This window comes from Gossypium hirsutum, chromosome D11 (assembly GCF_007990345.1).
Source record: "Gossypium hirsutum isolate 1008001.06 chromosome D11, Gossypium_hirsutum_v2.1, whole genome shotgun sequence".
NCBI lineage: Eukaryota > Viridiplantae > Streptophyta > Magnoliopsida > Malvales > Malvaceae > Gossypium > Gossypium hirsutum.
Window position 1 is genome coordinate 67,903,322 of NC_053447.1, and position 10,792 is coordinate 67,914,113.

Sequence of the window (10,792 nt, forward strand, 5' to 3'; positions counted from 1 at the left end):
TGTTAATGCATTGATATTCTCAGCCAATTTGAAGCAGTTAATGGCTCTAAAGGCAGCCGAATCCACTAAATTGCATACTTCAAGTGAAGAACAACCATCTAGCCACACGTATCCTAACCTTGTCGGTATATCAGGCAACGATTTAAGCATATTGCAATATGCCAATCCAAGAAACTGAAGCTTTGATAGTGGAGTAAGAGATGCAGTTATTGTTGAAGTCAGCTCCCATGTTGCAGCAAAGGTGGCCATGCAAGGAACGTGCTTCAACAGCAAATTGGTGCAGCAAGCTGAAGCTATTCATTTAGTTTCCTTAATTGATTGTTTTGTATTTAGTTAGGATCAAACTTAGTTGGTAGCTGCATTTTGATGTAATTAGGTGCTGAATGACAAGTTTAGGTAAAAGCTTTTTGTTTTTCAATCAAGTTTACTAAGTTACTAGGCATTTTAGTGGTGTTAGGTATGTTATTAGGTGATTACTTGTTTGTTTTACTCATTGACTGATATATGTAATGGCTTAATGCCTTGTTCATGTGTTAATGAAAAATATCAGCTCATTTTCATTCAATCTTTTTCTCTCTTTTCTGTTTTCTCTTGCTAGCTTCATCTTTCTGTTTTTTCTGCTTCCGAGTTTGCTTCTTCACCAAGCCTCGAGGCTTACTACTCAAGCAAGACTAGAAACAGCTTGCTGCTGCCTCTTGCACCAACAATTGGTATCGAGAGCTCTTGTCTTAGTGGACCTGTTGCTTCAAAACAAGGAACTTGATGGCTTCTTCAGGTTTTTCACCAGCAGCCCCACCAGTCTTCAATGGAGAAGGCTTTCACATATGGCTGGTCAAGATGAAGACTTACCTACAGGCCTTCGATCTGTGGGAAGTTGTCAACACAGATACTGAGCCAGCACCACTGAGGGCTAATCCCACAGTAGCTCAGATTAGGCAACATGCTGATGAGAGGACCAAAAGGCACAAAGCCATGTCCTGCATCCAGAACTGTGTGTCAGATGTCATCTTCACCAGAATTATGGCCTGTGAGACTCCAAAACAGGCCTGGGATAAGCTCAAGGAGGAGTTTCAAGGCACTGAGAGAACAAGGCAACAGCAGCTGCTAAACTTGAGAAGGGATTTCGAGAATTTGAAGATGAAGGAAGAAGAAACAGTGAAGCAGTACTCAGATAGAATTATGGCAGTGGTTAACAGCATAAGGCTCCTAGGTGAGCACTTTGATGAGGCAAGAATTGTGGAGAAAGTCCTCTCCACTTTGCCTGAGAGATATGAGGCCAAGATATCCTCTCTAGAGGACTCAAGAGACCTTGCTAGCATCTCTTTGACTGAGCTAATCAACACCTTTTATGCTCAGGAACAAAGAAGAGCTAGCAGAGCTGAAGATCACCAAGAAGGTGCATTTCAAGCCAAGGCCAGAGAAACCTCGAGCACTAATGCTCAAAGAGGCAAAAGGCCTTGGAAAAACAGGCCTAAGCCTGATGCTGCAAGGAGCAATGACCAGCCCTGCAGATATTGCAAGAAGCCTGACCATCCAGAAGACAGATGCTGGTTTAGGCCAGATGCAGTATGCCAACACTGCAAGAAGAAGGGCCATGTTGAAAGGGTCTGCAAAAACAGAAGTAAGCCAAGGCAGAATCAATTTCAGCAGTCAAAGATTGAAGCTCGAGTAGCTGAGGACAGTAGTGACCAAGAAGAACAGGTCTTTGCTGTTTCCTGTGTAGCTTCTGAGAAGAAATGCTCTAAAGGCTGGTTGCTGGACAGTGGTTGCACTAATCACATGTCACCAGATGCCTCCTTGTTTAAAACCTTGGACAAAAGTTATAAAACCAAGGTCAAGGTTGGAAATGGTCAGTTTATAAGGGCTGAAGGAAGAGGAGAAGTGCTGATATGTACTCCCACAGGCAATAAGATCATTCCAAATGTGCTGTTGGTACCTCAGATTGACAGAAACCTTCTCAGCATAGCTCAACTGCTCGAGAAAGGTTATTCTGTTGTGTTCAAGGATAAACAATGCCATATTACTGATCCAAGTGGATCAAGCCTTATGACAGTCACAATGACTGATAAATGCTTTGAGGTTCACTGGGCAAATGACTCAAACTCAGCATACACAGCCTCTGTTGAAGACTCCAAGCTTTGGCATCAAAGGCTTGGACATGCCAACTTCAGATCAATGGCTCGATTGGCCAAAGAGGGCATGGCAGAGAACTTCACCAGCTCAGTGGAGCATGATGATGTGTGTGAAGTCTGCCAAATGGGGAAACAGGCAAGACTGCCATTTCCTACAAATTCAGCTTGGAGAGCTACTGAAAGACTGCAGCTGGTGCACTCTGATGTATGTGGCCCGATGAGGACTGAATCACTCAGCAAAAACAGGTATTTCATCCTCTTCATTGATGATCTTACAAGGTTTTGCTGGATTTTCTTTTTAAAACACAAGTCTGAGGTAGCTCAAGTGTTTGTGAAGTTTAAAATTGCTGTAGAAACAGAAACAGGTTGCAAGCTGAAATCGATAAGGACAGACAATGGCACTGAGTACACTTCAGCTCAGTTTCAAGCCATTTGCAATGATGCTGGTATCAAACATCAGCTTACAAATGTCTACACACCTCAGCAGAATGGGGTAGCTGAAAGAAAGAATAGAAGTCTGATGGATATGGCCAGATGTCTGCTGTTTGAGAAGAAACTGCCCAAGACCATGTGGGCTGAGGCAGTAAACACTGCTGTTTACCTTCAGAACAGGCTTCCTACTAAAGCTCTTGCATCCGAGACACCTTTCGAGGCTTGGTTTGGTTTCAAGCCTTCCTTGGCACACCTGAAGGTGTTTGGTTGCCTGTGTTATGCACAAATACCAGCAGCAAAGAGAGACAAGCTCTCTAAAAGGGCTCAACCAGGTGTTCTAGTAGGCTACAGCTCAGTCAAAAAGGGCTACAGGGTTCTGGATCCCTTGATAAACAAAGTCCAAGTGAGCAGAGATGTCATCTTTGATGAGAAAGCCTGCTGGAATTGGGAGAAAAATGAGCCAGAAGCAGTTTCAGAAGACCTAGTGCCTAATCAAGCTGAACTTGAGCAGCTAGGACCTGAAATGGATGTTGATGATGTGCCTGTGAGAGGCACAAGGCCCCTAGAAGATATTTATGAAAGGGCACAGGTTGCAACAGCAGAACCTAGCAGTTTTGAAGAGGCTGAGGCAGACGAAGGTTGGAAACAAGCTATGGTTGATGAAATCAACATGATTGTAAAGAATCAGACATGGGAGTTGGTTGAAAAGCCTACCAACAGAAAGACTATTGGTGTAAAATGGGTCTATCGAGTGAAGCACAATGCAGATGGAAGTCTAAACAAGCTAAAGGCCAGGCTAGTTGTAAAGGGCTTCAGTCAAAGGTATGGTCTGGACTACATGGAAACATTTGCTCCAGTAGCCAGACTCGATACAATCAGATTGCTGATTGCAGTTGCTGCTCAGAACCAGTGGACAATCCACCAAATGGATGTCAAGTCTGCATTCCTCAATGGATTTCTAGAAGAAGAGATATACATCGAGCAACCCCCAGGTTTTATAGTGCCTGGTAAGGAACATTTGGTGTATAGGCTAAGAAAGGCCTTGTATGGCCTAAAACAGGCCCCTCGAGCCTGGTATGCTCGAATTGACTCATATTTGGTCAGCTTGGGATTTGAAAGGAGTGCTAGTGAGCCTACACTCTATGTTAAAAGGAATGGAGCTGAAACACAGCTTATTGTGTCACTATATGTTGATGATCTTCTAGTGACTGGAGGAGACAAGTTTATGATGGCTGATTTCAAGGCAAGAATGAAGGAAATGTTTGAGATGTCAGACCTGGGATTGATGACATATTTCCTAGGAATGGAAGTCAATCAAATAGAAGGAGGAATCTTCTTGAAACAAAAGACATTTGCCTTGAAAGTGCTGGCTAAATTCTCAATGGAGAATTGTAAACCAGTGAGCACACCAATGGCTATTGGTATAAAGCTATCGAGCCAGGAGGAACATGAATCTGTCTGTGAAACAGATTACAGAAGCCTTGTTGGGTGTTTATTGTATTTGACAGCAACAAGACCTGACATTCTGTTTGCTGTGAGCATGCTATCAAGGTTCATGCACTGCTGTAACCAGCAACATTACAAGGCTGGAAAAAGGGTGCTAAGATACATCAAAGGTACCTTAAACCATGGAATACAGTTTAGAAAGGCTGAAGAGTTGAAACTGATTGGCTACACTGATAGCGATTGGGCTGGTTCAAAGGATGACATGAAGAGCACTTCTGGCTATGCTTTTACACTTGGCTCAGCTATGATTTGTTGGAGCTCAAGAAAACAAACAATGGTGGCTCAATCGACAGCAGAAGCAGAGTATGTAGCAGCTGCCAATGCTGTTAATCAAGCTATGTGGCTGAGAAAAATTTTGAGCGACTTGAATCTACAGCAGAATGAAGCAACTGTGATACATTGTGACAACAAGTCAGCAGTTGCTATTGCTAAAAATCCTGTCTTCCATGGCAGGACAAAACATTTCAACATCAAACTCCATGTGATTAGAGAAATGGAACAAGCTCGAGAGATCGAGCTAATCCATTGCAGCTCTGAAAATCAGATTGCTGATATCTTCACAAAACCTCTTGGTGTATCAAGATTTCTAAGCCTGAAGAGGAAGCTAGGAGTCTGCTGCATAGAAGCTGAGGAGGAGTGTTGAAGTCAGCTCCCATGTTGCAGCAAAGGTGGCCATGCAAGGAACGTGCTTCAACAGCAAATTGGTGCAGCAAGCTGAAGCTATTCATTTAGTTTCCTTAATTGATTGTTTTGTATTTAGTTAGGATCAAACTTAGTTGGTAGCTGCATTTTGATGTAATTAGGTGCTGAATGACAAGTTTAGGTAAAAGCTTTTTGTTTTTCAATCAAGTTTACCAAGTTACTAGGCATTTTAGTGGTGTTAGGTATGTTATTAGGTGATTACTTGTTTGTTTTACTCATTGACTGATATATGTAATGGCTTAATGCCTTGTTCATGTGTTAATGAAAAATATCAGCTCATTTTCATTCAATCTTTTTCTCTCTTTTCTGTTTTCTCTTGCTAGCTTCATCTTTCTGTTTTTTCTGCTTCCGAGTTTGGTTCTTCACCAAGCCTCGAGGCTTACTACTCAAGCAAGACTAGAAACAGCTTGCTGCTGCCTCTTGCACCAACAGTTATGCTGATGAAATTGTTACCACTAAGATCAAGATATTGCAAAGAGGATAGACCAGAAATAGAACTATGAATATCTGCTTCATCAAGAGTGCACATGTTGCAATATGACAAGTAAAGACACTCAAGCTTCGAGAGTCCAGTAAGAGATGCAGGTATGCTGATGAAATTGTTACCACGTAGATCGAGATGTTTCAAAGAGGATAGACCAGAAATGTCACGTGGAATATCTACTTCACAAAGATTGCACTCCCTTAGATTTAGCTTGCTTAATGAACTCAAACCTGACAACAAAGGCAACATTGGAGCCATGGGAGTTGTCCTTCTTCCTTGGATTACCTTGAAAACAGAAGACAAATTTGGTCGCAACTTTGCTTGCTGCAAATTCTCCGAGAAATTTTCAACTCTATAACAACCAGAAAGCTCTAGAGTTTTTATACGTTCCATTTTCCCATCAATCTTCGGAAACCTTACAAGACTTGAGCAACCCGAAAAAATTAATGTTTCAAGAGATTCCATTCTAATTTTTATCGGAAGACTCTAAGACTTTTGCAATCTCTTAAATTCAAAAGTTTAAGGCTCTTAAGCACTCCTATTGATGGATGAATATCCACTAATTTGGTACAGCCTTCCAAAATTAAAACTTCAAGATTTGATGCTGTTGTGAAGTTTGGTGTCTTGATCAGGTTTTGGCAACCTTTGAGGTTCATTATTTTCAACTTATACAAGGGCTGTTGAAGACAATAATAAATTAGAGAGAAAAGAGAAAGCATAATAATTCTCAATTTTGTTTTTGTATTTTTACCTTAATCAAAGTTTAATAATTTATATTAAAATAAGCTAAAACACAAGGATAAGATGAGTTAATTCTTACTCTATTTCCCTTCCATAGTAGTTTAATGCGACTATATGGTAAAAGAAGTGCAACAAGGTTGTTTGGTTGGAAGCTTGAAGGTAAGCATCTTAAAAGATATCCTGTCCAATATAAAAGCCGTAGTTCATTAGAAAGATATTTGAGATCATCACAATTTGTTTGGCAAAGCACTTTGAGCAGTCTCAAGTTTTTCATCTTTGAGAAGGTATCGGCACACAAGTTGAGCATCTTGCTTGATTCCCTAATAACCATGAGTAAAACAAATATGAGATTCAAAATATACAAAGACATTCAATATCTAAAAGCTATGTTACATTGATAGAATGATCAATTTCCATTGTAATGCAAAAAATTGAATCATTCCAAATTGGAATGAGAAGGAAGACAATGAGAGAGAGAGATTTTATTTTCAAATGTTTTATTTTCTTTTCTTCTCACTTTTCCCTATACCAAGCAATAGTGAGGAGGGAAATATATTTTCCATTCAATTTTCCATCTTTCCAATCAAGTTTTCCATCCCTTCAGTTTTCCACCCTTTTGATTTTCTTTCCACTCTGCCAAGTAAAGTCAAAAGGTTTTTTTGTTGTTGTTTTTAATTGATTTTTTTACAAAAAATAATAACAATATTAATAGTACATATTGATAAATTCATATGTATGTTTTCTTACCTTTTATTGTCGATGATCATACCTTCAATCACTTCGGTAGCCTAAAAATAATTAAGAATAGACAATAAAAATACAAAATAAATAGTCTAAATTGTACAATAAAACTTTTGAAATTTACATCTATGTTCAACATTATCACAATCTTTTGGTCGAAATATAGGAAATAAAATATTTTTGAATGAGAGAAATTCAATAAAATTAAACACTTATATAACAAATCATTATTAATATTTATAATCAACAAATGAAAACTATTTTAAAGCCACTCAATGTCAGTTAAGGATCGATATGTAAATAAATTAGACTAAGCTTTAGATTTACATCATATATTGATAAAAAGAAAATTTTGTATATAATTTTTGTTGAATGATTTACCGTGTTTTTTGTTAGGACATGATGGACATCTTTTTCTTTCCACAATCTACAACGTTTTCGAGGTTCATCAACACATTTTTCTTCAACAATTTTTCTTCCCATTTCTTGCAACAAGGCATGCATCCGCAAATGTTGGTTGTCATCACTAACTTTTATGAGAGATTTTTTAATGAGAATATCGATTCCAATATCTGGAAAAAACTCACAACCATCCAATACTTTCATTACCAAATCTCTCTTCTCACCATTGAAGAAGCACGCTATATCTAGAAATATGTTCTTCTCCTTTTCTTCCAATCCATCAAAGCTAATTCTTAGCGTGTTAAGAATTTCTTTGTTAGAATCTTCTTTAAGTCTTTCGATTGCGCTTCTCCATTGAACTATATCTCTTTCGCACAAAAATGAGCCCAAAACTTCAAGAGCTAAGGGGAGACCACCAGCATAACATACAACATGTTCAGAAAGCTCAATGAAATCATCTTTTGGCACTGTATCACTATGAAAAGCATTCAAATTGAAAAGTCTAAGTGCATCGTCTGGATTCATTGTTTTAGGCTTATACACACCATCGACTCCGTAAGATCGGAGTAAATGTTCATCTCTTGTTGTTACAATGATTCGACTCCCTAAACCAAACCAATCACGCCTTCCAACCAAGCATTTCAAGTGTTGTACATTATCAACATCATCAAGAACAACAAGAACCTTTTCACTACACAACCTGCGGCTAATTATGGCATTCCCTTTATGAACATTGAAAAAATTGAAGCATTCATTTGGCAAGATTTGAGAAAGAAGTTGTTTCTGTAAAGAAACAAGTCCACATTTGTTTGAAACTTCTCGAATATCAGCAAGAAAGCTTTTGCCTTCAAAATGAGGTGACATTTGAGTGTAAACAACCCTCGCAAGAGTTGTTTTACCGATGCCACCCATTCCGCAAATTCCTATAATGCGGACATCATCTTCCCCGATGTTTATTTTCGAATACAGCTCCTTCAAAGGTAAGCTAATTCCAACCAATTCATCATGAACAATTGGATATGTCTCACATAATTTGGCTGATATCTTCCTAACAATGTCTCCGATAAACTCTGATTCATTCCTACAACGAAATAAAAAATTGTTTCTATCTTTCAAATGCTCTTTGTCATTTTTAGTTCAATGAATCATGAAATATAATATAGTTGGAAGCAAACAAAAAGCAAGAATAAGACAGTAAGATATATTATGGCATCAAAATACACAACTTTCTCGTTAGAATTCTTAATTAAACACAAAATTCTAAAAAATTACATGCAATCTAGAAAAAAAAACAATTTTTTAGTCATTAAAACTAGGAAATAGAGAAGAAATGAAAGAATTACCCATTATGTAAATGCCATCCTTTGATCTTAGCTACTTCAGCCAAAGCATTTCGCCACTTTTGGATCTTGTCTTTATCTTCCTTGTACCTCACTTCATGTTTGGCAAAGGCTTCTTCTACTTTTTCTTTTTGGTTTCTTAAATCGGATGGATCCACTTGGTAGAAAATTGGAAATACTTTATGTCCGTTAGCATTTTTTTGTTGAACAATTTCAGCAAGCTCCTCCAAGCACCATCCTGAAAAGGCATAGGTTTTTGAAAAAATAATTACCGAGCACCATGATTGCTGAATTGCTTTGGAGAGTTCGGGTGCGATCTCTTCGCCAGCGTCCAGCTTTGGATCATCCCTGAAGGTGACGATTCCACTACTCTTTAGAGCATCATAAAGATGACCCGTGAAGTTCTTGCGAGTATCTTCACCTCTAAAACTCAAGAAAAACATCATATTTCTTTCTAGAAATGGGCGAAGAAGTCGAAGGTAACGACAGCATGAGGATGTATGAAAGGAGAAGGATATCTCTATCTGGTGCTCAAAATCAGAAAATAGATCGCCCGATCCTCGCAAAGAAACTAGAAAAAGTAAGTATATGAGCATAGGGGAGGAGATTAGGGGTCAAAATGAGTGATGGATGTTCTTTCCAAGAAGAATCCAAGAAGGTGAAAGTGGGCACAGTGGAGGCTATTAAAAATGTTGGACGGTTTGTATTTTACGTATTTAATAATTATAGAGTAGATAAGATTATGACAATAATCATTAAAATATATCTTTAATAATTATCCTTCGTTATGGGCTGGTTAAAAAGTTTACCAAACAACCAACTACTCGCATCGACACGTGGAGAACTTCTATCTCGAAGGACAGATCCTTTTCGACTCGCTTGTCCAGAATTTCTACAATGGAAGCATCATCACTGACAAAAATGCGACAGGAAGCAACTCCAACCCATTGACCATTCTGAATATTGAGTGGTAGAGGTATCCTAATTGTAGAGCCACCACTCTGTTGGCTAAACTATTTTGGGATTTCACTTCCAGGTATAATAACATCAAACATTTGTATTGAATTTGCAAATGCCTGCAAAATGAAACTTCAGTCGCTTGGTAAATAAAACCACAAATTCCCAAGTATGAGAGGGAAAGAAAGAGAAATTAATTAACCTTGTGATGTATTTTCAAAAATGTTAATGCATTGATGTTGTCAGCCAATCTGTAGCAGTTAATTGCTTTAATGGAAGCTAAATCCAATAAATTTCATACTTTTGATGGACTTGCAACTACTTCAAGTGAAGTTCAGCCATCTATGCATACTCTCTCTATACTTGTTAGAAGCTCAGGCAAGGATTTAAGCTCTTTGCAATTTATAACATAAGAAGTTTAAGCTCTTTGAGTAAGAGACGCAAGTATGCTGATGAAATTGTTACCACTAAGATCAAGATCTGTCAAGGAGGATAGGCAAGAAATATCACTAGGAATATCTACTTCACGAAGATTGCAGTTCCTTAGCTTCAACTCTCTTAATGAACTCAAACTTGACAACGAAGGCAACATCAGAGGCATAGAACTTGTCCTTCCTTTTGGGTTTCCTTGAAAGGGGAAGGAAGATTTCGTTGTAACTGTTGGTGTTAAGAGCAAGTGCAAACAGATTCAGCTTATGACTTGTGCAACAAGCCTCGATGCTGAATATATCTTTAATAATGATCCTTCGTTATGGGCTGGTTAAAAAGTTTACCAAACAACCAACTACTCGCATCGACACGTGGAAAACTTCTATCTCGAAAGACATATCCATTTCGACTTGCTTGTCCAGAATTTCTACAATGGAAGCATCATCACTGATAAAAATGCGACAGGAAGCAACTCGAACCCATTGACCATTCTGAATATTGAGTGGTAGAGGTATCCTAATAATTGAGAAAACTTTTATCTCGAAAGACACATGCTGGTTAAGATTATTTTTGTTGGGATTGATCCGATTAAACAACGAACAAGTAAAAATTACGGAAAAAATTGAAAAATTAAATACACAAATTTAACGTGGAAAAATTCTCCGATGAGGATAAAAAATCACAGGCAAAGATAATTTTACTATAATAGCAAAAGAGCGAGGAGTACAAAAGGTTGAGATTAAAATTAAACCCCGAAAATAAAAAACCCGCAAAGCATAAACACAAAATTCTCCAAAAGTATTATGAGTTCTAATATTTAATAAGTTTATTTTCTAATGTTGTAAAAAGTCTATTTATAGGTTAAATTCGTATGTCAAATAATAATAAAATAATCTTGACTAATCAGAGTTTGTTTGAAACAAATA

At 38.0% G+C, this 10,792-nt stretch overlaps 1 protein-coding gene across 3 annotated transcripts; it reads right to left on the bottom strand.

Annotated features, from left to right (window-relative positions):
• Positions 1–5,264: 5,264 nt before the first annotated feature.
• LOC107935698 (TMV resistance protein N) lies at positions 5,265–10,080 on the bottom strand. 3 transcript variants are annotated; one of them, XM_041104971.1, is made up of 6 exons: positions 9,640–10,076; positions 8,484–9,556; positions 7,120–8,221; positions 6,745–6,785; positions 6,077–6,317; positions 5,265–5,933 (listed from the first exon to the last, which is right to left on the bottom strand). In XM_041104971.1, exons 2-6 carry the CDS (start codon positions 9,074–9,076, stop codon positions 5,730–5,732), a joined length of 2,181 nt encoding a protein of 726 aa, XP_040960905.1. In that variant the 5' UTR covers positions 9,077–9,556; positions 9,640–10,076; the 3' UTR covers positions 5,265–5,729. The 3 variants fall into 3 exon arrangements, with proteins under 3 accessions (XP_040960905.1, XP_040960906.1, XP_040960907.1); XM_041104972.1 differs by having other exon boundaries at positions 5,265–5,680; positions 9,640–10,075; XM_041104973.1 differs by lacking the exons at positions 5,265–5,933; positions 6,077–6,317 and adding an exon at positions 6,324–6,630 and having other exon boundaries at positions 9,640–10,080.
• Between the last annotated feature and the right edge of the window lie 712 nt (positions 10,081–10,792).

Excerpts from the sequence above, each read along its gene's own strand:
- LOC107935698 (XM_041104971.1), bottom strand. The coding sequence starts at position 9,076 with ATGCTCATATACTTACTTTTTCTAGTTTCTTTGCGAGGATCGGGCGAT. Across the intron at positions 6,318-6,744 it reads ATGATCATCGACAATAAAAG|GGAATCAAGCAAGATGCTCA; the intron begins GTAAGAAAACAT and ends CATGGTTATTAG. Across the intron at positions 5,934-6,076 it reads TACTATGGAAGGGAAATAGA|CCCTTGTATAAGTTGAAAAT; the intron begins GTAAGAATTAAC and ends TGTCTTCAACAG.